The sequence below is a fragment of the Salvelinus fontinalis genome, chromosome 1, assembly GCF_029448725.1.
Source record: "Salvelinus fontinalis isolate EN_2023a chromosome 1, ASM2944872v1, whole genome shotgun sequence".
Classification (NCBI taxonomy): domain Eukaryota; kingdom Metazoa; phylum Chordata; class Actinopteri; order Salmoniformes; family Salmonidae; genus Salvelinus; species Salvelinus fontinalis.
This window is the reverse complement of record NC_074665.1, coordinates 100897104-100923013: the sequence shown is the minus strand read 5'-3', so window position 1 is coordinate 100923013 and position 25910 is coordinate 100897104. Positions and strand designations below refer to the sequence as shown.

General features: G+C 50.3%; 1 protein-coding gene across 2 annotated transcripts in view; it reads right to left on the bottom strand.

Annotated features, from left to right (window-relative positions):
* Positions 1-25619, bottom strand: part of oat (ornithine aminotransferase) — a 31253-nt gene extending 5634 nt beyond the window's left edge. Inside the window, exons 1-8 of one of the 2 annotated variants that reach the window (XM_055938198.1) lie at positions 25312-25619; positions 19434-19665; positions 17275-17499; positions 16334-16429; positions 15866-15993; positions 13641-13763; positions 11877-12005; positions 6409-6522 (exon numbers count right to left, since the gene is read on the bottom strand). In XM_055938198.1, the coding sequence (XP_055794173.1) occupies positions 6409-6522; positions 11877-12005; positions 13641-13763; positions 15866-15993; positions 16334-16429; positions 17275-17499; positions 19434-19635 (1017 nt within the window). In that variant the 5' untranslated portion in view covers positions 19636-19665; positions 25312-25619. Of the gene's footprint in view, positions 1-6408; positions 6523-11876; positions 12006-13640; positions 13764-15865; positions 15994-16333; positions 16430-16662; positions 16688-17274; positions 17500-19433; positions 19666-25311 lie in introns of those variants that run through there. The other variant, XM_055938208.1, reaches the window with a different exon arrangement.
* Between the last annotated feature and the right edge of the window lie 291 nt (positions 25620-25910).

Sequence of the window (25910 nt, the reverse complement as noted above, 5' to 3'; positions counted from 1 at the left end):
ATAGCCTCTCTACTCTATATAGCCTCTCTACTCTATATAGCCTCTCTACTCTATATAGCCTCTCTACTCTATATAGCCTCTCTACTCTATATAGCCTCTCTACTCTATATAGCCTCTCTACTCTATATAGCCTCTCTACTCTATATAGCCTCTCTACTCTATATAGCCTCTCTACTCTATATAGCCTCTCTACTCTATATAGCCTCTCTACTCTATATAGCCTCTCTACTCTATATAGCCTCTCTACTCTATATAGCCTCTCTACTCTATATAGCCTCTCTACTCTATATAGCCTCTCTACTCTATATAGCCTCTCTACTCTATATAGCCTCTCTACTGATCCGCGGTGTGTTAGCAATCACTCAGAGGAGATAGGAGCCCAAGTTCTGTCCTCTCATCTGTCTGTTGCTCTGGGGAGTATCCCGTCTTACTAAACCAGCTAGTCAGATACAGTCCTCTCATCTGTCTGTTGCTCTGGGGAGTATCCCGTCTTACTAAACCAGCTAGTCAGATACAGTCCTCTCATCTGTCTGTTGCTCTGGGGAGTATCCCGTCTTACTAAACCAGCTAGTCAGATACAGTCCTCTCATCTGTCTGTTGCTCTGGGGAGTATCCCGTCTTACTAAACCAGCTAGTCAGATACAGTCCTCTCATCTGTCTGTTGCTCTGGGGAGTATCCCGTCTTACTAAACCAGCTAGTCAGATACAGTCCTCTCATCTGTCTGTTGCTCTGGGGAGTATCCCGTCTTACTAAACCAGCTAGTCAGATACAGTCCTCTCATCTGTCTGTTGCTCTGGGGAGTATCCCGTCTTACTAAACCAGCTAGTCAGATACAGTCCTCTCATCTGTCTGTTGCTCTGGGGAGTATCCCGTCTTACTAAACCAGCTAGTCAGATACAGTCCTCTCATCTGTCTGTTGCTCTGGGGAGTATCCCGTCTTACTAAACCAGCTAGTCAGATACAGTCCTCTCATCTGTCTGTTGCTCTGGGGAGTATCCCGTCTTACTAAACCAGCTAGTCAGATACAGTCCTCTCATCTGTCTGTTGCTCTGGGGAGTATCCCGTCTTACTAAACCAGCTAGTCAGATACAGTCCTCTCATCTGTCTGTTGCTCTGGGGAGTATCCCGTCTTACTAAACCAGCTAGTCAGATACAGTCCTCTCATCTGTCTGTTGCTCTGGGGAGTATCCCGTCTTACTAAACCAGCTAGTCAGATACAGTCCTCTCATCTGTCTGTTGCTCTGGGGAGTATCCCGTCTTACTAAACCAGCTAGTCAGATACAGTCCTCTCATCTGTCTGTTGCTCTGGGGAGTATCCCGTCTTACTAAACCAGCTAGTCAGATACAGTCCTCTCATCTGTCTGTTGCTCTGGGGAGTATCCCGTCTTACTAAACCAGCTAGTCAGATACAGTCCTCTCATCTGTCTGTTGCTCTGGGGAGTATCCCGTCTTACTAAACCAGCTAGTCAGATACAGTCCTCTCATCTGTCTGTTGCTCTGGGGAGTATCCCGTCTTACTAAACCAGCTAGTCAGATACAGTCCTCTCATCTGTCTGTTGCTCTGGGGAGTATCCCGTCTTACTAAACCAGCTAGTCAGATACAGTCCTCTCATCTGTCTGTTGCTCTGGGGAGTATCCCGTCTTACTAAACCAGCTAGTCAGATACAGTCCTCTCATCTGTCTGTTGCTCTGGGGAGTATCCCGTCTTACTAAACCAGCTAGTCAGATACAGTCCTCTCATCTGTCTGTTGCTCTGGGGAGTATCCCGTCTTACTAAACCAGCTAGTCAGATACAGTCCTCTCATCTGTCTGTTGCTCTGGGGAGTATCCCGTCTTACTAAACCAGCTAGTCAGATACAGTCCTCTCATCTGTCTGTTGCTCTGGGGAGTATCCCGTCTTACTAAACCAGCTAGTCAGATACAGTCCTCTCATCTGTCTGTTGCTCTGGGGAGTATCCCGTCTTACTAAACCAGCTAGTCAGATACAGTCCTCTCATCTGTCTGTTGCTCTGGGGAGTATCCCGTCTTACTAAACCAGCTAGTCAGATACAGTCCTCTCATCTGTCTGTTGCTCTGGGGAGTATCCCGTCTTACTAAACCAGCTAGTCAGATACAGTCCTCTCATCTGTCTGTTGCTCTGGGGAGTATCCCGTCTTACTAAACCAGCTAGTCAGATACAGTCCTCTCATCTGTCTGTTGCTCTGGGGAGTATCCCGTCTTACTAAACCAGCTAGTCAGATACAGTCCTCTCATCTGTCTGTTGCTCTGGGGAGTATCCCGTCTTACTAAACCAGCTAGTCAGATACAGTCCTCTCATCTGTCTGTTGCTCTGGGGAGTATCCCGTCTTACTAAACCAGCTAGTCAGATACAGTCCTCTCATCTGTCTGTTGCTCTGGGGAGTATCCCGTCTTACTAAACCAGCTAGTCAGATACAGTCCTCTCATCTGTCTGTTGCTCTGGGGAGTATCCCGTCTTACTAAACCAGCTAGTCAGATACAGTCCTCTCATCTGTCTGTTGCTCTGGGGAGTATCCCGTCTTACTAAACCAGCTAGTCAGATACAGTCCTCTCATCTGTCTGTTGCTCTGGGGAGTATCCCGTCTTACTAAACCAGCTAGTCAGATACAGTCCTCTCATCTGTCTGTTGCTCTGGGGAGTATCCCGTCTTACTAAACCAGCTAGTCAGATACAGTCCTCTCATCTGTCTGTTGCTCTGGGGAGTATCCCGTCTTACTAAACCAGCTAGTCAGATACAGTCCTCTCATCTGTCTGTTGCTCTGGGGAGTATCCCGTCTTACTAAACCAGCTAGTCAGATACAGTCCTCTCATCTGTCTGTTGCTCTGGGGAGTATCCCGTCTTACTAAACCAGCTAGTCAGATACAGTCCTCTCATCTGTCTGTTGCTCTGGGGAGTATCCCGTCTTACTAAACCAGCTAGTCAGATACAGTCCTCTCATCTGTCTGTTGCTCTGGGGAGTATCCCGTCTTACTAAACCAGCTAGTCAGATACAGTCCTCTCATCTGTCTGTTGCTCTGGGGAGTATCCCGTCTTACTAAACCAGCTAGTCAGATACAGTCTTCTCATCTGTCTGTTGCTCTGGGGAGTATCCCGTCTTACTAAACCAGCTAGTCAGATACAGTCCTCTCATCTGTCTGTTGCTCTGGGGAGTATCCCGTCTTACTAAACCAGCTAGTCAGATACAGTCCTCTCATCTGTCTGTTGCTCTGGGGAGTATCCCGTCTTACTAAACCAGCTAGTCAGATACAGTCCTCTCATCTGTCTGTTGCTCTGGGGAGTATCCCGTCTTACTAAACCAGCTAGTCAGATACAGTCCTCTCATCTGTCTGTTGCTCTGGGGAGTATCCCGTCTTACTAAACCAGCTAGTCAGATACAGTCCTCTCATCTGTCTGTTGCTCTGGGGAGTATCCCGTCTTACTAAACCAGCTAGTCAGATACAGTCCTCTCATCTGTCTGTTGCTCTGGGGAGTATCCCGTCTTACTAAACCAGCTAGTCAGATACAGTCCTCTCATCTGTCTGTTGCTCTGGGGAGTATCCCGTCTTACTAAACCAGCTAGTCAGATACAGTCCTCTCATCTGTCTGTTGCTCTGGGGAGTATCCCGTCTTACTAAACCAGCTAGTCAGATACAGTCCTCTCATCTGTCTGTTGCTCTGGGGAGTATCCCGTCTTACTAAACCAGCTAGTCAGATACAGTCCTCTCATCTGTCTGTTGCTCTGGGGAGTATCCCGTCTTACTAAACCAGCTAGTCAGATACAGTCCTCTCATCTGTCTGTTGCTCTGGGGAGTATCCCGTCTTACTAAACCAGCTAGTCAGATACAGTCCTCTCATCTGTCTGTTGCTCTGGGGAGTATCCCGTCTTACTAAACCAGCTAGTCAGATACAGTGCTCTCATCTGTCTGTTGCTCTGGGGAGTATCCCGTCTTACTAAACCAGCTAGTCAGATACAGTCCTCTCATCTGTCTGTTGCTCTGGGGAGTATCCCGTCTTACTAAACCAGCTAGTCAGATACAGTCCTCTCATCTGTCTGTTGCTCTGGGGAGTATCCCGTCTTACTAAACCAGCTAGTCAGATACAGTCCTCTCATCTGTCTGTTGCTCTGGGGAGTATCCCGTCTTACTAAACCAGCTAGTCAGATACAGTCCTCTCATCTGTCTGTTGCTCTGGGGAGTATCCCGTCTTACTAAACCAGCTAGTCAGATACAGTCCTCTCATCTGTCTGTTGCTCTGGGGAGTATCCCGTCTTACTAAACCAGCTAGTCAGATACAGTCCTCTCATCTGTCTGTTGCTCTGGGGAGTATCCCGTCTTACTAAACCAGCTAGTCAGATACAGTCCTCTCATCTGTCTGTTGCTCTGGGGAGTATCCCGTCTTACTAAACCAGCTAGTCAGATACAGTCCTCTCATCTGTCTGTTGCTCTGGGGAGTATCCCGTCTTACTAAACCAGCTAGTCAGATACAGTCCTCTCATCTGTCTGTTGCTCTGGGGAGTATCCCGTCTTACTAAACCAGCTAGTCAGATACAGTCCTCTCATCTGTCTGTTGCTCTGGGGAGTATCCCGTCTTACTAAACCAGCTAGTCAGATACAGTGCTCTCATCTGTCTGTTGCTCTGGGGAGTATCCCGTCTTACTAAACCAGCTAGTCAGATATGATGACTTGACTGCTTGCGGGAATGAATAAGACACTACATGCTGGTCCAATATCTCAAACCAAAATCATGGCATTAATATGGAGTTGGTCCCCCCCTTGCCACTATAACAGCCTCCACTCTTCTGGGAAGGCTTTCCACTAGATGTTGGAACATTGCTACGGGGACTTTAGCGTTAGTGAGGTCGGACACTGATGTTGGGGCGATTAGGCCTGGCTCGCAGTCGGTGTTCCAATTCATCCCAAACTTGTTTTATGGAGTTGAGGTCAGGGCTCTGTGCAGGACAGTCAAGTTCTTCCACACCTGCCTCGACAAACCATTTCTGTATGGACCTCGCTTTGTGCACAGGGGCATTGTAATGCTGACAACGAGGAAAGGGCCTTCCCCAAACTGTTGGAAGCACAGAATCATCTAGAATGTCATTGTATGCTGTAGCATTAAGATTTCCCTTCACTGGAACTAAGGGGCCTGAACCATGAAAAACAGCCCCAGACCATTATTCCTCCTCCACCAAACTTTACAGTTGACACTATGCATTGGGGCAGGTAGCGTTCTCCTGGCATCCGCCAAACTCAGATTTGTCCGTCGGACTGCCAATGGTGAAGTGTGATTGGCAATGCGCATGGTGATCTTAGGCTTGTGTGCGGCTGCTCGGCCATGGAAACCCATTTCTGACCAACAGTTCTTGTGTTGACGTTGCTTCCAGAGTCAGTTTGGAAGTCGGTAGTGAGTGTTGCAACCGAGGACAAGCGATTTTTATGCGCTTCGGCACTCGGCAGTCCTGTTCTGTGAGCTTGTGTGGCCTACCACTTCGCGGCTTAGCCATTGTTGCTCCTGGACCTTTCCACTTCACAATAACAACACTTACAGTTGACCGGAGCAGATCTAGCAGGGCAGAAATTCAAAGGAACTGACTTGTTGGAAAGGTGTCATCCTATGAAGGTGCCACATTGAAAAGTCACTGAGCTCTTCAGTAAGACTGTTCTACTGCCAATGTTTGTCTATGGAGATTGCATGGCTGTGTGCTCGATTTTATACACCTGTCAGCAACGTGTGTGGCCGAAATAGCCGAATCGACTAATTTGAAGGGGGGTCCACATACTTCTGGCCATGTGTACATGACTGTCTGGACTGATGGATGGTGGAAGGAGTCACCCAAGACATCCAGCCTAGCCAAAGCTAAAAGAATGAATGGTAGGAGTCACCCAAGACATCCAGCCTAGCCAAAGCTAAAAGGATGAATGGTAGGAGTCACCCAAGACATCCAGCCTAGCCAAAGCTAAAAGAATGAATGGTAGGAGTCACCCAAGACATCCAGCCTAGCCAAAGCTAAAAGGATGAATGGTAGGAGTCATCCAAGACATCCAGCCTAGCCAAAGCTAAACGGATGAATGGTAGGAGTCACCCAAGACATCCAGCCAAAGCTAAAGTGGGACAGTTGTTTCTTCAACGTGTCAATGTTTGAATCTATACCTCCGTTTTGGATTTGTCCACATTTTCAAGTGTGCGGGGTCTCCATCTCTCCTAGCTGGTTGAATCTGTCCACAACCAAATAACTAACTAGCTAACTAGCTAGCTGAATCTGTCCATAGCCAAATAACTAACTAGCTAACTAGCTAGCTGAATCTGTCCATAGCCAAATAACCAACTAGCTAACTAACTAGCTGAATCTGTCCATAGCCAAATAGCTAGTTAGTTAACTAACTAAAATAAACAAAAGCTAGCTACCAGTTACCTCTAGTGCTGCCATGGCAACGCCGCAGGCCAGAGGGTTTCCTCCGTACGTAGAGCCGTGCTCTCCAGGCCTGATGGTCAGCATCACCTCATCATCACACAGCACCGCAGACACCTGGCAGGACAAGGTTTATATCAGAGACTGACATGACCCAGTCACAACAGTCCCATCATGCCCCAGTCACAACATGCCCCAGTCACATCAGTCCCAACATGCCCCAGTCACATCAGTCCCAACATGCCCCAGTCACAACAGTCCCCAGTCACATCATGCCCCAGTCACAACAGTCCCCAGTCACATCATGCCCCAGTCACAACATGCCCCAGTCACATCATGCCCCAGTCACAACAGTCACAACAGTGACAACATGCCCCAGTCACAACAGTCCCATCATGCCCCAGTCACAACAGTCCCATCATGCCCCAGTCACAAAAGTCACAACATGCCCCAGTCACAACAGTCACAACATGCCCGTGTCCCAAGTCCCATCATGCCCCAGTCCCAACAGTCCCATCATGCCCCAGTCCCAACAGTCCCATCATGCCCCAGTCCCAAGTCCCAACATGCCCCAGTCCCAACAGTCCCATCATGCCCCAGTCCCAACAGTCCCATCATGCCCCAGTCCCAACAGTCCCATCATGCCCCAGTCCCAACAGTCCCATCATGCCCCAGTCCCAACAGTCCCATCATGCCCCAGTCCCAACAGTCCCATCATGCCCCAGTCCCAACAGTCCCAACATGCCCCAGTCCCAACAGTCACAAGTCACATCATGCCCCAGTCACAACATGCCCCAACATGCCCCAGTCCCAACAGTGACAACATGCCCCAGTCACAACATGCCCCAGTCCCAACAGTGACAACATGCCCCAGTCCCAACAGTGACAACATGCCCCAGTCCCAACAGTGACAACATGCCCCAGTCCCAACAGTCCCAACATGCCCCAGTCCCAACATGCCCCAGTCCCAACAGTGACAACATGCCCCAGTCACAACATGCCCCAGTCCCAACAGTGACAACATGCCCCAGTCCCAACAGTGACAACATGCCCCAGTCCCAACATGCCCCAGTCCCAACATGCCCCAGTCCCAACATGCCCCAGTCCCAACATGCCCCAGTCCCAACATGCCCCAGTCCCAACAGTGACAACATGCCCCAGTCCCAACAGTGACAACATGCCCCAGTCCCAACAGTGACATCATGCCCCAGTCCCAACAGTCACAACATGCCCCAGTCCCAACAGTGACAACATGCCCCAGTCCCAACAGTGACAACATGCCCCAGTCCCAACAGTGACAACATGCCCCAGTCCCAACAGTCCCATCATGCCCCAGTCACAACATGCCCCAGTCCCAACAGTCCCATCATGCCCCAGTCCCAACAGTCCCATCATGCCCCAGTCACAACAGTCCCATCATGCCCCAGTCCCAACATGCCCCAGTCCCAACATGCCCCAGTCCCAACATGACCCAGTCCCAACATGCCCCAGTCCCAACATGCCCCAACATGCCCCAGTCCCAACATGCCCCAGTCCCAACAGTCCCAACATGCCCCAGTCCCAACATGCCCCAGTCCCAACATGCCCCAGTCCCAACATGCCCCAGTCCCAACAGTCCCCAGTCACATCATGCCCCAGTCACATCATGCCCCAGTCACAACATGCCCCAGTCACAACATGCCCCAGTCACAACATGCCCCAGTCACATCATGCCCCAGTCACAACATGCCCCAGTCACAACATGCCCCAGTCACAACATGCCCCAGTCACATCATGCCCCAGTCACAACATGTCCCAGTCACAACATGCCCCAGTCACAACAGTCACAACAGTGACAACATGCCCCAGTCACAACAGTCCCATCATGCCCCAGTCACAACAGTCCCATCATGCCCCAGTCACAAAAGTCACAACATGCCCCAGTCACAACAGTCACAACATGCCCGTGTCCCAAGTCCCAACATGCCCCAGTCCCAACAGTCCCATCATGCCCCAGTCCCAACAGTCCCATCATGCCCCAGTCCCAACAGTCCCATCATGCCCCAGTCCCAACAGTCCCATCATGCCCCAGTCCCAACAGTCCCAACATGCCCCAGTCCCAACAGTCACAAGTCACAACATGTCCCAGTCACAACATGCCCCAGTCACAACAGTCACAACAGTGACAACATGCCCCAGTCACAACAGTCCCATCATGCCCCAGTCACAACAGTCCCATCATGCCCCAGTCACAAAAGTCACAACATGTCCCAGTCACAACATGCCCCAGTCACAACAGTCACAACAGTGACAACATGCCCCAGTCCCAACAGTCCCATCATGCCCCAGTCCCAACAGTCCCAACATGCCCCAGTCCCAACAGTCACAAGTCACAACATGCCCCAGTCACAACATGCCCCAGTCACAACATGCCCCAGTCACAACATGCCCCAGTCACAACATGCCCCAGTCCCAACAGTGACAACATGCCCCAGTCCCAACAGTGACAACATGCCCCAGTCCCAACATGCCCCAGTCCCAACATGCCCCAGTCCCAACATGCCCCAGTCCCAACATGCCCCAGTCACAACATGCCCCAGTCACAACATGCCCCAGTCCCAACAGTGACAACATGCCCCAGTCCCAACAGTGACAACATGCCCCAGTCACAACATGCCCCAGTCACAACATGCCCCAGTCCCAACATGCCCCAGTCCCAACATGCCCCAGTCCCAACATGCCCCAGTCCCAACATGCCCCAGTCCCAACATGCCCCAGTCCCAACATGCCCCAGTCACAACATGCCCCAGTCACAACATGCCCCAGTCCCAACAGTCCCAACATGCCCCAGTCCCAACATGCCCCAGTCCCAACATGCCCCAGTCCCAACATGCCCCAGTCCCAACATGCCCCAGTCCCAACATGACCCAGTCCCAACATGCCCCAGTCACAACATGCCCCAGTCACAACATGCCCCAGTCACAACATGCCCCAGTCCCAACAGTGACAACATGCCCCAGTCACAACATGCCCCAGTCCCAACATGCCCCAGTCCCAACAGTGACAACATGCCCCAGTCCCAACAGTGACAACATGCCCCAGTCCCAACAGTGACAACATGCCCCAGTCCCAACAGTCCCATCATGCCCCAGTCCCAACATGCCCCAGTCCCAACATGCCCCAGTCCCAACATGCCCCAGTCCCAACATGCCCCAGTCCCAACAGTGACAACATGCCCCAGTCCCAACAGTGACAACATGCCCCAGTCACAACATGCCCCAGTCACAACAGTGACAACATGCCCCAGTCACAACATGCCCCAGTCACAACATGCCCCAGTCCCAACAGTCACAACATGCCCCAGTCCCAACAGTGACAACATGCCCCAGTCCCAACAGTGACAACATGCCCCAGTCCCAACAGTCACAACATGCCCCAGTCCCAACAGTCACAACATGCCCCAGTCCCAACAGTGACATCATGCCCCAGTCCCAACAGTGACAACATGCCCCAGTCACAACATGCCCCAGTCCCAACAGTCACAACATGCCCCAGTCCCAACAGTGACAACATGCCCCAGTCCCAACAGTGACAACATGCCCCAGTCCCAACATGCCCCAGTCCCAACATGCCCCAGTCCCAACATGCCCCAGTCCCAACATGCCCCAGTCCCAACATGCCCCAGTCCCAACAGTCCCATCATGCCCCAGTCCCAACAGTGACAACATGCCCCAGTCACAACAGTGACAACATGCCCCAGTCCCAACAGTGACAACATGCCCCAGTCCCAACAGTCCCAACATGCCCCAGTCCCAACAGTCCCAACATGCCCCAGTCCCAACAGTGACAACATGCCCCAGTCCCAACAGTGACAACATGCCCCAGTCCCAACAGTGACAACATGCCCCAGTCCCAACAGTGACAACATGCCCCAGTCCCAACAGTGACAACATGCCCCAGTCCCAACAGTGACAACATGCCCCAGTCCCAACATGCCCCAGTCCCAACATGCCCCAGTCCCAACAGTGACAACATGCCCCAGTCCCAACAGTGACAACATGCCCCAGTCCCAACAGTGACAACATGCCCCAGTCCCAACATGCCCCAGTCACAACATGCCCCAGTCCCAACAGTGACAACATGCCCCAGTCCCAACATGCCCCAGTCCCAACAGTGACAACATGCCCCAGTCACAACAGTGACAACATGCCCCAGTCACAACAGTGACAACATGCCCCAGTCCCAACAGTGACAACATGCCCCAGTCCCAACAGTCACAACATGCCCCAGTCCCAACAGTGACAACATGCCCCAGTCCCAACAGTCACAACATGCCCCAGTCCCAACAGTGACAACATGCCCCAGTCACAACAGTGACAACATGCCCCAGTCCCAACAGTGACAACATGCCCCAGTCCCAACAGTGACAACATGCCCCAGTCCCAACAGTGACAACATGCCCCAGTCCCAACAGTCACAACATGCCCCAGTCCCAACAGTGACAACATGCCCCAGTCCCATCATGCCCCAGTCCCAACAGTCACAACATGCCCCAGTCCCAACAGTGACAACATGCCCCAGTCCCAACAGTCCCAACATGCCCCAGTCCCAACAGTCCCAACATGCCCCAGTCCCAACATGCCCCAGTCCCAACAGTGACAACATGCCCCAGTCCCAACAGTCCCATCATGCCCCAGTCCCAACAGTGACAACATGCCCCAGTCCCAACAGTCCCCAGTCCCAACAGTGACAACATGCCCCAGTCCCAACAGTGACAACATGCCCCAGTCCCAACAGTGACAACATGCCCCAGTCACAACATGCCCCAGTCCCAACAGTCACAACATGCCCCAGTCCCAACAGTGACAACATGCCCCAGTCCCAACAGTGACAACATGCCCCAGTCCCATCATGCCCCAGTCCCAACAGTCCCATCATGCCCCAGTCACAACAGTCCCATCATGCCCCAGTCCCAACATGCCCCAGTCCCAACATGCCCCAGTCCCAACATGCCCCAGTCCCAACATGCCCCAGTCCCAACATGCCCCAGTCCCAACATGCCCCAGTCCCAACATGCCCCAGTCCCAACATGCCCCAACATGCCCCAGTCCCAACATGCCCCAACATGCCCCAGTCCCAACATGCCCCAGTCCCAACAGTCCCAACATGCCCCAGTCCCAACATGCCCCAGTCCCAACATGCCCCAGTCCCAACATGCCCCAGTCCCAACATGCCCCAGTCCCAACATGCCCCAGTCCCAACATGCCCCAGTCCCAACAGTCACATCAGTCCCATCAGTAACAACAGTCCCCAGTCACAACATGCTGAAAAGCAGTGAGTAAATCACAAAAGGAAGTCAATTAAACAATGAATATTCATGTATTAATGCGACCCATCCCTTACTAAATAATTAGACGGCATTATCATTCAGTAAATCAAACGATGAGTACAACATCGTAGAGAACGTAGTGTACCAGTGTTGTGTTACTCACAGGGTAGACTCCTCCAGACAGAGCCTTTCCCAGGATCACGATGTCAGGACGGACTTCCTCATGGTCCACGGCCAGCCGTCTGCCCGTACGGGCCAGTCCAGTCTGCACCTCATCGGCTATGAACAGCACCTAGACATTGGAACAGAGAGATATTAGTAGAGTCTATGTATGACTGGGTCTCTACACTACAGACAGTCTAGTCTGTACCTCATCGGCTATGAACATGCACTTAAACACCATACAGTAGGAGATAATCACATTTCATTTATTAAGTCCTTTTTTAAAATCAATAGTTGCCACAAAAGTGATTTATAATAACCTGGTCTCTAGACCCAAAGCACAGAGAATCACAAAAGAGATTTATATTAACCTGGTGTCTAGACCCAAAGCACAGAGAATCACAAAAGTGATATATATTAACCTGGTCTCTAGACCCAAAGCACAGAGAATCACAAGTGATTTATAATAACCTGGTGTCTAGACCCAAAGCACAGAGAATCACAAAAGTGATATATATTAACCTGGTCTCTAGACCCAAAGCACAGAGAATCAAAAGTGATTTATATTAACCTGGTCTCTAGACCCAAAGCACAGAGAATCACAAAAGTGATTTATAATAACCTGGTGTCTAGACCCAAAGCACAGGGAATCACAAAAGTGATATATATTAACCTGGTCTCTAGACCCAAAGCACAGGGAATCACAAAAGTGATTTATAATAACCTGGTCTCTAGACCCAAAGCACAGGGAATCACAAAAGTGATTTATAATTATAATTATTTTTATTTCACCTTTATTTAACCAGGTAGGCAAGTTGAGAACACGTTCTCATTTACAATTGCGATCTGGCCAAGATAAAGCAAAGCAGTTCGACACAAACAACAACACAGAGTTACACATGGAGTAAAACAAACACAGTCAATAATACAGTAGAAAAATAAGTCTATATACAATATGAGCAAGTGAGGTGAGATAAGGGAGGTGAAAGGCAAAAAAAAGGCCATGGTGACGAAATAATTACAATATAGCAAGTAAAAACACTGGAATGGTAATAATAATGGTCTCTAGACCCAAGCACAGAGAAGCAGTTACAAGGAAACGGCTCCATCAGTATTTTATTTATTTTACCAACAAAAAATAAACAGAATGAACAAATCAACCAAAAGTGGTGGGAGAAAAAGTGTCCGTTTCCAAAGACAAAAAAAGGATCAACCGTTGATTCTCACGGCTTTTACAATGTGCGTTTGTGTTTTTTAACGCCGACACGTCTCGTACTCACGTTGTTCTGAGTGCAGAGTCGTCTGACAGTGACACGTCTCGTACTCACGTTGTTCTGAGTGCAGAGTCGTCTGACAGCGGTGAGGTCTCGTACTCACGTTGTTCTGAGTGCAGAGTCGTCTGACAGTGACACGTCTCGTACTCACGTTGTTCTGAGTGCAGAGTCGTCTGACAGCGGCGAGGTCTCGTACTCACGTTGTTCTGAGTGCAGAGTCGTCTGACAGTGACACGTCTCGTACTCACGTTGTTCTGAGTGCAGAGTCGTCTGACAGCGGTGAGGTCTCGTACTCACGTTGTTCTGAGTGCAGAGTCGTCTGACAGTGACACGTCTCGTACTCACGTTGTTCTGAGTGCAGAGTCGTCTGACAGCGGTGAGGTCTCGTACTCACGTTGTTCTGAGTGCAGAGTCGTCTGACAGCGGCGAGGTATCGTACTCACGTTGTTCTGAGTGCAGAGTCGTCTGACAGTGACACGTCTCGTACTCACGTTGTTCTGAGTGCAGAGTCGTCTGACAGCGGCGAGGTATCCGGGATCGGGAACCACCACCCCAGCCTCTCCCTGGATGGGCTCCACCATGAAGGCTGCTACGTTCGGGTCCCGCAGAGCTTTCTGAAACAATCCGTCAGCAATAACACATCACTAGTTAGTCAATTTTAAAAAAAAAGTGATCCGTGATCATATCTCATGGATGGATTTTACAGGGCTGGAGATACTTCATTTGATGTGTCTACTGATACAATATGGAAGAAAAGCCCCTGTCCCCAGACCAAGACTTCGTCTGGACTAAGCACGCTCAAACAGGACTAGTTCTGATCTGGCTCCAGGAAACTGGCCTGTAGAACAGGTAACATTAAGGCTCAGTATTATAGAGGCTGTAGTCATGTCAGTCCGTACCTCCAGAACAGTAACATTAAGGCTCAGTATTATAGAGGCTGTAGTCATGTCAGTCCGTACCTCCAGAACAGGTAACATTAAGGCTCAGTATTATAGAGGCTGTAGTCATGTCAGTCCGTACCTCCAGAACAGGTAACATTAAGGCTCAGTATTATAGAGGCTGTAGTCATGTCAGTCCGTACCTCCAGAACAGTAACATTAAGGCTCAGTATTATAGAGGCTGTAGTCATGTCAGTCCGTACCTCCAGAACAGTAACATTAAGGCTCAGTATTATAGAGGCTGTAGTCATGTCAGTCCGTACCTCCAGAACAGGTAACATTAAGGCTCAGTATTATAGAGGCTGTAGTCATGTCAGTCCGTACCTCCAGAACAGGTAACATTAAGGCTCAGTATTATAGAGACTGTAGTCATGTCAGTCCGTACCTCCAGAACAGTAACATTAAGGCTCAGTATTATAGAGGCTGTAGTCATGTCAGCCCGTACCTCCAGAACAGGTAACATTAAGGCTCAGTATTATAGAGGCTGTAGTCATGTCAGTCCGTACCTCCAGAACAGTAACATTAAGGCTCAGTATTATAGAGGCTGTAGTCATGTCAGTCCGTACCTCCAGAACAGGTAACATTAAGGCTCAGTATTATAGAGGCTGTAGTCATGTCAGTCCGTACCTCCAGAACAGTAACATTAAGGCTCAGTATTATAGAGGCTGTAGTCATGTCAGTCCGTACCTCCAGAACAGGTAACATTAAGGCTCAGTATTATAGAGACTGTAGTCATGTCAGTCCGTACCTCCAGAACAGTAACATTAAGGCTCAGTATTATAGAGGCTGTAGTCATGTCAGTCCGTACCTCCAGAACAGTAACATTAAGGCTCAGTATTATAGAGGCTGTAGTCATGTCAGCCCGTACCTCCAGAACAGGTAACATTAAGGCTCAGTATTATAGAGGCTGTAGTCATGTCAGTCCGTACCTCCAGAACAGGTAACATTAAGGCTCAGTATTATAGAGGCTGTAGTCATGTCAGTCCGTACCTCCAGAACAGGTAACATTAAGGCTCAGTATTATAGAGGCTGTAGTCATGTCAGTCCGTACCTCCAGAACAGTAACATTAAGGCTCAGTATTATAGAGGCTGTAGTCATGTCAGTCCGTACCTCCAGAACAGTAACATTAAGGCTCAGTATTATAGAGGCTGTAGTCATGTCAGTCCGTACCTCCAGAACAGGTAACATTAAGGCTCAGTATTATAGAGGCTGTAGTCATGTCAGTCCGTACCTCCAGAACAGGTAACATTAAGGCTCAGTATTATAGAGACTGTAGTCATGTCAGTCCGTACCTCCAGAACAGTAACATTAAGGCTCAGTATTATAGAGGCTGTAGTCATGTCAGCCCGTACCTCCAGAACAGGTAACATTAAGGCTCAGTATTATAGAGGCTGTAGTCATGTCAGTCCGTACCTCCAGAACAGTAACATTAAGGCTCAGTATTATAGAGGCTGTAGTCATGTCAGTCCGTACCTCCAGAACAGGTAACATTAAGGCTCAGTATTATAGAGGCTGTAGTCATGTCAGTCCGTACCTCCAGAACAGTAACATTAAGGCTCAGTATTATAGAGGCTGTAGTCATGTCAGTCCGTACCTCCAGAACAGGTAACATTAAGGCTCAGTATTATAGAGGCTGTAGTCATGTCAGTCCGTACCTCCAGAACAGGTAACATTAAGGCTCAGTATTATAGAGGCTGTAGTCATGTCAGTCCGTACCTCCAGAACAGGTAACATTAAGGCTCAGTATTATAGAGGCTGTAGTCATGTCAGTCCGTACCTCCAGAGCAGTGATGTCATTGTAAGGGATGAGCCCAAAGCCGGGCATGAAGGGACCAAAGCCCTCGTAGCTGCTCGGATCTGTAGAGCTAGAGATGGCTGCCATGGTTCGCCCCCAGAAGTTCCCGTCTACAAGAGGAGAGGTCAGCCACATGACAATAGTATCCTTCTTCTATGGTGTTCATCACACAAGTCAGAGTTCCACTGTATTCTGCCACGTGAGGGAACTAAATGAACTAGAATACGATTGACAGGAATATGGAAATCAATAACATTGTAACAGAATATAGCTGCAAGCAGCCATGACGGGGTTCAAGCTCTATGGCACCACCGTAACAATGATTATACTGCACTATATAAAAGTGTATTTCAGGAATGCACAGGTAAGACAGACAGGGACCAAACCCCCCACGTATCTCAGGACATGACGGGAAACCAAAAACAAAAAGGTGCTGTATAATCGACTTACTTGCAAAGATGATTTTCGCCTGATTCTCGGGAACGCCTTTTACGGTGTAGGCCCACTTCCTGGCCAGCTTACAGGCCGTCTCTCCGCCCTCCACACCTGGGTCGCAAAACGGAAACAACATTAGTTAAACGTCACTGGACTGAGAATTGACATGTTGTGGGGCCGCGGACGTCCACAGATAGACATGGTCAGACAGCTTAGAGAACAGTCTTCTCCATCCTCCACACCTTGTCAAGGCGAGAGATGTTGTTCCCAGGATGCACTGGAAATCATGTTGTGTCACGGAACTGGTCCTGAACACCAGACGGTCACATATCAGGCCTCCTAACCTGTGTTCATGGGCAGTACATATCAGGCCTCCTAACCTGTGTTCATGGGCAGTACATATCAGACCTCCTAACCTGTGTTCATGGGCCGTACATATCAGGCCTCCTAACCTGTGTTCATGGGCAGTACATATCAGGCCTCCTAACCTGTGTTCATGGGCCGTACATATCAGGCCTCCTAACCTGTGTTCATGGGCAGTACATATCAGGCCTCCTAACCTGTGTTCATGGGCAGTACATATCAGGCCTCCTAACCTGTGTTCACGGGCAATACATATCAGACCTCCTAACCTGTGTTCACGGGCAGTACATATCAGGCCTCCTAACCTGTGTTCATGGGCAGTACATATCAGGCCTCCTAACCTGTGTTCACGGGCAATACATATCAGACCTCCTAACCTGTGTTCACGGGCAGTACATATCAGGCCTCCTAACCTGTGTTCACAGACAGTACATATCAGGCCTCCTAACCTGTGTTCATGGGCAGTACATATCAGGCCTCCTAACCTGTGTTCACGGGCAGTACATATCAGGCCTCCTAACCGGTGTTCACGGGCAGTACATATCAGGCCTCCTAACCTGTGTTCACGGGCAGTACATATCAGGCCTCCTAACCTGTGTTCATGGGCAGTACTTTGTCGTATCCAAACAGGGTGGTGATGTACTCCTCGTAGGCCCCCAGGATGTCGTTGTAGAAGGCCCTGGAGGTCAGGGTGAGCTTGGAGGCCTGGGCGTTCAGAGCTGCGATGATCTTGGGATGGCAGTGGCCCTGGTTCACTGCGCTGTAGGCGCTCAGGAAGTCGTAGTATCTGTTGCCCTCCACGTCCCACAAATACAGACCTGGGGAGAAGACGAGACAGAGCAGAGGGGGGGACTTGGGAACAGGTACTAGAACCAAGCCTTGTCCCAAACCAGAACGGCCCATAGGGCAGGAGCCTAAGGCAGCTTGATGAACGTCCCGACACAGAGTCTACCGTTAACGTCCCGACGCAGAGTCTACCTTTAACGTCCCGACGCAGAGTCTACCGTCAACGTCCCGACGCAGAGTCTACCGTCAACGTCCCGACGCAGAGTCTACCGTCAACGTCCCGACGCAGAGTCTACCGTCAACGTCCCGACGCAGAGTCTACCGTCAACGTCCCGACGCAGAGTCTACCGTCAACGTCCCGACGCAGAGTCTACCGTCGACGTCCCGACGCAGAGTCTACCGTCGACGTCCCGACGCAGAGTCTACCGTCGACGTCCCGACGCAGAGTCTACCGTCGACGTCCCGACGCAGAGTCTACCGTCGACGTCCCGACGCAGAGTCTACCGTCGACGTCCCGACGCAGAGTCTACCGTCGACGTCCCGACGCAGAGTCTACCGTCGACGTCCCGACGCAGAGTCTACCGTCGACGTCCCGACGCAGAGTCTACCGTCGACGTCCCGACGCAGAGTCTACCGTCGACGTCCCGACGCAGAGTCTACCGTCGACGTCCCGACGCAGAGTCTACCGTCGACGTCCCGACGCAGAGTCTACCGTCGACGTCCCGACGCAGAGTCTACCGTCGACGTCCCGACGCAGAGTCTACCGTCGACGTCCCGACGCAGAGTCTACCGTCGACGTCCCGACGCAGAGTCTACCGTCGACGTCCCGACGCAGAGTCTACCGTCGACGTCCCGACGCAGAGTCTACCGTCGACGTCCCGACGCAGAGTCTACCGTCGACGTCCCGACGCAGAGTCTACCGTCGACGTCCCGACGCAGAGTCTACCGTCGACGTCCCGACGCAGAGTCTACCGTCGACGTCCCGACGCAGAGTCTACCGTCGACGTCCCGACGCAGAGTCTACCGTCGACGTCCCGACGCAGAGTCTACCGTCGACGTCCCGACGCAGAGTCTACCGTCGACGTCCCGACGCAGAGTCTACCGTCGACGTCCCGACGCAGAGTCTACCGTCGACGTCCCGACGCAGAGTCTACCGTCGACGTCCCGACGCAGAGTCTACCGTCGACGTCCCGACGCAGAGTCTACCGTCGACGTCCCGACGCAGAGTCTACCGTCGACGTCCCGACGCAGAGTCTACCGTCGACGTCCCGACGCAGAGTCTACCGTCGACGTCCCGACGCAGAGTCTACCGTCGACGTCCCGACGCAGAGTCTACCGTCGACGTCCCGACGCAGAGTCTACCGTCGACGTCCCGACGCAGAGTCTACCGTCGACGTCCCGACGCAGAGTCTACCGTCGACGTCCCGACGCAGAGTCTACCGTCGACGTCCCGACCCAGAGTCTACCGTCGACGTCCCGACGCAGAGTCTACCGTCGACGTCCCGACGCAGAGTCTACCGTCGACGTCCCGACGCAGAGTCTACCGTCGACGTCCCGACGCAGAGTCTACCGTCGACGTCCCGACGCAGAGTCTACCTTTAACGTCCCGACGCAGAGTCTACCGTTGACGTCCCGACGCAGAGTCTACCGTTGACGTCCCGACGCAGAGTCTACCGTTGACGTCCCGACCCAGAGTCTACCGTTGACGTCCCGACGCAGAGTCTACCGTTGACGTCCCGACGCAGAGTCTACCGTTGACGTCCCGACGCAGAGTCTACCGTTGACGTCCCGACGCAGAGTCTACCGTTGACGTCCCGACGCAGAGTCTACCGTTGACGTCCCGACGCAGAGTCTACCGTTGACGTCCCGACGCAGAGTCTACCGTTGACGTCCCGACGCAGAGTCTACCGTTGACGTCCCGACGCAGAGTCTACCTTTAACACAGGATCTCTGTGGGCTCACTCACCCTTTCCTTTCTCTAGCGCCACAGGTAGTGGGTGGTAGTTGTGTGCTCCATACTTCTCCTCTCTGGCATACACCTCCTCAGCGGTGAGCGGTTGGTCAATCTTCTTGGAGGCAGCGGTAGAGGCAGGACGCGTCCCAGAGTGGACAGCTCTGGTCAGGACCGGGGCAGCGCTCCTCAGGCTGTGGCTCAGTTTGGAAATCATCTTTGTAATTGGATTAATGCCTTCTACAGTCTGCACACACACACACAGAGACAGAGACAGAGACAGAGACAGAGACAGAGACAGAGACAGAGAGAGAGAGAGAGAGACACACAGAGAGAGACACACAGAGAGAGACACACAGAGAGAGACACAGAGCAAGAGAGACACACACAGAGAGAGACACAGAGCAAGAGAGACACACACAGAGAGAGAGACACACACAGAGAGAGAGACACACACAGAGAGAGAGACACACACAGAGAGAGAGTCACAGAGAGAGAGAGAGTCACAGAGAGAGAGAGAGTCACAGAGAGAGAGACACACAGAGAGACAGAGAGAGACACACAGTGAGAGACACACAGTGAGAGACACACAGTGAGAGACACACAGTGAGAGACACACAGTGAGAGACACACAGTGAGAGACACACAGTGAGAGACACACAGTGAGAGACACAGAGAGAGACACAGAGAGAGACACAGAGAGAGACACAGAGAGAGAGACAGAGAGGGGGGTGTGTTCATTAGGCACCAAACAGAAGAAAATGGACTGAAACAGGGAGGTCTGCTACAGTCAACAGAGAGAGAGGGGTGTGTTCATTAGGCACCAAACAGAAGAAAATGGACTGAAACAGGGAGGTCTGCTACAGTCAACAGAGAGAGAGGGGTGTGTTCATTAGGCACCAAACAGAAGAAAATGGACTGAAACAGGGAGGTCTGCTACAGTCAACAGAGAGAGAGGGGTGTGTTCATTAGGCACCAAACAGAAGAAAATGGACTGAAACAGGGAGGTCTGCTACAGTCAACAGAGGGTGTAACGGCTCTCGTTAGTAGAATGAGGAGAGGACCAAGGCGCAGCGTGGTCGGCGTACAACGTCTTTTTATTTAAGACAAAAAAACGAAAGTGAATAGTTCTGTCAGGCACAGACACTAAACAGAAAACAAGATCCCCACAAAACCCAAAAGGAAAATGACAACTTATATATGATCCCCAATCAGAGACAACGATAGACAGCTGCCTCTGATTGGGAACCACACTCGGCCAAAAACAAAGAAATAGAAAACAGACTTTCCCACCCGAGTCACACCCTGACCTAACATAGAGAATAATACGGATCTCTTTGTCTAGTTGGAATTGAGCTAGACTGGCAGTACAGGTCCACTGCTGAAAGGAAGGCACCAGGAGACCCAACCCACTGCTGAAGGGGAGGCACCGTGAGACCCAACCCACTGCTGAAGGGGAGGCACCAGGAGACCCAACCCACTGCTGAAGGGGAGGCACCGTGAGACCCAACCCACTGCTGAAGGGGAGGCACCGTGAGACCCAACCCACTGCTGAAGGGGAGGCACCGTGAGACCCAACCCACTGCTGAAGCGGAGACACCGTGAGACCCAACCCACTGCTGAAGAGGAGGCACCGTGAGACCCAACCCACTGCTGAAGGGGAGGCACCGTGAGACCCAACCCACTGCTGAAGGGGAGGCACCGTGAGACCCAACCCACTGCTGAAGGGGAGGCACCGTGAGACCCAACCCACTGCTGAAGGGGAGGCACCGTGAGACCCAACCCACTGCTGAAGGGGAGGCACCGTGAGACCCAACCCACTGCTGAAGGGGAGGCACCGTGAGACCCAACCCACTGCTGAAGCGGAGACACCGTGAGACCCAACCCACTGCTGAAGAGGAGGCACCGTGAGACCCAACCCACTGCTGAAGCGGAGACACCGTGAGACCCAACCCACTGCTGAAGGGGAGGCACCGTGAGACCCAACCCACTGCTGAAGCGGAGACACCGTGAGACCCAACCCACTGCTGAAGGGGAGACACCGTGAGACCCAACCCACTGCTGAAGGGGAGACACCGTGAGACCCAACCCACTGCTGAAGGGGAGACACCGTGAGACCCAACCCACTGCTGAAGGGGAGACACCGTGAGACCCAACCCACTGCTGAAGGGGAGACACCGTGAGACCCAACCCACTGCTGAAGGGGAGACACCGTGAGACCCAACCCACTGCTGAAGGGGAGACACCGTGAGACCCAACCCACTGCTGAAAGGAAGTCACCGTGAGACCCAACCCACTGCTGAAAGGAAGTCACCGTGAGACTCAACCCACTGCTGAAGGGGAGACACCGTGAGACTCAACCCACTGTCCTCATCCATTCCTGGCCACAAAGGGTGGTGGGTACAGCCTGTCCTCACCCAACCCTGGCCACAAAGGGTGGTGGGTAAAACATGTCCTCATCCATTCCTGGCCACAAAGGGTGGTGGGTACAGCCCGTCCTCACCCAACCCTGGCCACAAAGGGTGGTTGGTACAACCTGTCCACATCCAACCCTGGCCACAAAGGGTGGTGCAACCCTGGCCACAAAGGGTGGTTGGTAAAACCTGTCCTCATCCAACCCCTGGCCACAAAGGGTGGTGGGTACATTCTGTGATAATGATATGCCAGCCTGGCATCAGCATGTGATCCTCCTCTCAGTGTTTATTCAGCAGGCAGGAAATGCTGAGTTGCACTTCTCTTTCAGACACAGCTGCACAACAGAAGACCTGACCTCTGCTGGACCTCTGGATGCCCTGGGTTCACATCAACTAACCCCATACTACTAATGAACTGTAGTGTTCCTGACCTTTTCTCTCTGATTGGCAGCACTATTGCTATGGAAACAATGTACGAGTCCAGGAAGGTCTAGTGAAAGAGTGCAGGCTAAACTGAGTTGGTATGTTGCAATTGAAGGAGAGATACTACACTGCAGTTAAAAGAGAATAGGCAACCACATGGCTGGAGTCTGATTCATTGATCTAGATGGGATGATCAAGTGACACTACATATTTAATGTTCCTGACTTCATCAAGGTTAATGTCTGTCCCATGAGGCAATGTTTGATTTGCCACTCTAAGCCCCTGTCCAAATTGGTCATGGAAGAAGGTGATAGGTTGTGGCGGCACCGCCTCCTAAACACACCCCCTGTCCAAATTGGTCATGGAAGAAGGTGATAGGTTGTAGCGGCCCCGCCTCCCGAAACACACCCCCTGTCCAAATTGGTCATGGAAGAAGGTGATAGGTTGTGATGGCACCGCCTCCTAAACACACCCCCTGTACATCACAAGCCACAGCTAAATTAAGACCAGGCCCAACTCACAGGCCATGTGATCCACCACAAGACCCAGAGTTGACGGTCATATTCACTAGGCACCAAAACGGAGGAAAACAGACTGAAACAGGGAAGGACTCACTCACTACCTCAACTTGTCCAATTAGATGAGAAAAAACACATGTTATTTTTCCGTTGCAAAATGTTTCTGCTACAGTTAAACACTAATGAATACGACCAAGAGTCCACCTCCCTGTTTCCCTCAGGTCAGCTAACTACCACAGCAGTAGTAGCAGTAGCAGCAGCAGCAGGGCCCAGTTTCTATGCCTACATGTTGCTATTATCGATCCTCACAGCTTATGAAAAGCTGTAATTACCAATCCATCAGTCTCACCAGAAATGCATTCACTGGAACAGGCCCAAGTGCTATAACGTGGAGATATATATTATAATTATTTAACATTTATTTAACCAGGTAGGCCAGTTGAGAACAAGTTCTCATTTATATCTGCGACCTGGCCAAGATAAAGCAAAGCAGTTCGACACATACAACAGAGGTACACATGGAATGAACAAACATACAATCAAAAATACAGTAGAAAAAGTCTATATACAGTGAGTGCAAATGAGGTGGGATAAGGGAGGTAAGGCAATAAATAGGCCATGGTGGCGAAGTAATTACAATATAGCAATTAAACACTGGAATGGTAGATGTGCAGAAGATGAATGAGCAAGTAGAGATACTGGGGTGCAAAGGAGCAAGATAAATAAATAAATACAGTATGGGGATGAGGTAGTTGGACGGGCTATTTACAGATGGGCTATGCACAGGTGCAGTGATCTGTGAGCTGCTCTGACAGCTGGTGCTTAAAGCTAGTGAGGGAGATATGAGTCTCCAGCTTCAGTGATTTTTGCAGTTCGTTCCAGTCAATGGCAGCAGAGAACTGGAAGGAATGGCAGCCAAAGGAAGAATTGGCTTTGGGGGGGGTGACCAGTGAGATACACCTGCTGGAGCGCGTGCTACGGGTGGGTGCTGCTATGTAGTCATCCTATCCTGACACACTGATTCCAGACCTGCTCTCTTATTTGTACATAGAGGTTATGGGAAGGGCCGGTGGGGTATGTAACTGATCTTGACACAGGTCTTGGTTACGGTGGTCAGCTATTGATTTACGTTTAGGGACATCTTCACATAGCCTAGGCTAGTCGTTGAAAACTAAGGATGTACATATACTTCCTTTACAAAACGTGTTCTGTACTGCGGAGTTAATGTGAATAGGAGTTTCATACTATCACATTAGGCAGGAGGCCTATATATTCTCAAGTGTGTATTCCGCTCATATTAAATGTTTTGTCCCCATGTGCAGTTGCAAACCGTAGTCTGGCTTTTTTTAATGGCGGTTTTTGAGCAGTGGCTTCTTCCTTGCTGAGCGGCCTTTCAGGTTAAGTCGATATAGGACTCGTTTTACTGTGGATATAGATACTTTCGTACCCGTTTCCGTTTGTTATACTGCTACATCGATGTCTTAAATAATATTAAATTCGGGTCTTGTAAGCACCACAGTTGAGTATGTATATGCATATGACCGGGTGTTCTGCTGTAACGTCTAAAAACGTTGCTGTACATTGATGCTTTAAAAATGCACCTCTATGTTGGCATATATTGGCATATAGGCTATGCGTATGGCGGGTGTTCTGCAGTGACTTCTAAAACGCTATGGATTAATCAGCACCTTGGAGAGCGCTGTCCATTTCACCACCATAGATAGTAAACCACTTGGCTGTTTACTCTGCGCAGCTACGTTGTTAGTCATCTTTCTCTTCTTCACGCGTTCCGGTAACCTCACCTCAGAGCACCCCGCTCCAGCTCTCACTGGGTGTTCCGGCACCTCCCAACTCACAAATTAAGCATTGTCAACATCCATCTGTCGTTTAAATTAAAACAGGTCGAGCCTGTTGACACAGAGTGCTAATCCTAGCTAGTTGGCATGAAAACAAATCTAATTTAGCTAACTGCTCTCCTCACCAACCCAACACACTGCCGAGTTCATGGAAAATTACCTGAGCGGTAGCTTCGTCCTTCATTTTTACATTTAAAATTAACATTCATATTAACAATTTTGACTCCCACCATCTGTAACAAATAGCCATCGGTAACATTAAAAGTTCAAGTCTAAATTGTTAGCTAATATAAAATGGTAATTTAAAACGGCTAACGTTAGTTGCGGCTCGAAGCTACCTGAGCTGCTGTTACGAGGTGGCTAGCTAACGTTACTGTTGCTAGCTATGGAATGCTAACTCGATAGCCAACTTCACCAGTTTGTGCGCTATCGACAAAATATGGTTTATTTTGGGTTGGAAAATATAGGTATAAATAACTACTTACATTCGTTAGCAAACGCCACTTTAGCTAGCTACTAGCTGTAACTACGTTACGTGATACAACGCCGGCTGGCAACCGTTACCTAACGTTACCTCGCCTGCTAGAGCCGTCTAACCGGAGAAACTCCTGCCACCAAGCTATCTAACTAATCACTCAAAAATTAACTTGTACTTTCACTCGAATGACCTTTAAAATATTACCTCCTGTTGAAAATAACGTCGTTTTTTAATATGCAGAAACGGGAAACCTCGAAGCCACTTGTCAGATCCCAGGCGACCGTGTTCAGTCAGAAGCGAACGCTGTTGTGAACAAGTTCAGCGACGTCAACTGCTTCGGTTCACTGTCATGACCCGCCCCAGATGTTGTCTGTCTATAGAAAACTCATTTGGATTGAGTGGATATTACCCTTTAAAAAAAATATATAATATCGCCGTTTGTCTTGGTGAAACTATTCCAAGTTGCAATGCCATTAGTAAAGGAAAGTGGTATATGTCTAGAATTGGTCCAAAATGCGCTACATGGCATTGAGCAAAGCACGGATGACGCGCAACTTCAATGATGCAATATCAACAAATCATTGCGATGATTTTGGTCACATTTTTACGTGTTCATTTGTGCATAAATACCTTCATGCCTAGTGCATATTTGTTTCTTATTTTGTTGTATTTAATAAGCATATTTAAATAATGTTCTTTAGAAGAGCGAGTGTGATTTATTTTATTTTCTTAGAATTCATCATAATCAATAGGAAACATGTCAAGGTGCGAAGTTCATGATTTGAATAGCTTAGTCTTCATTT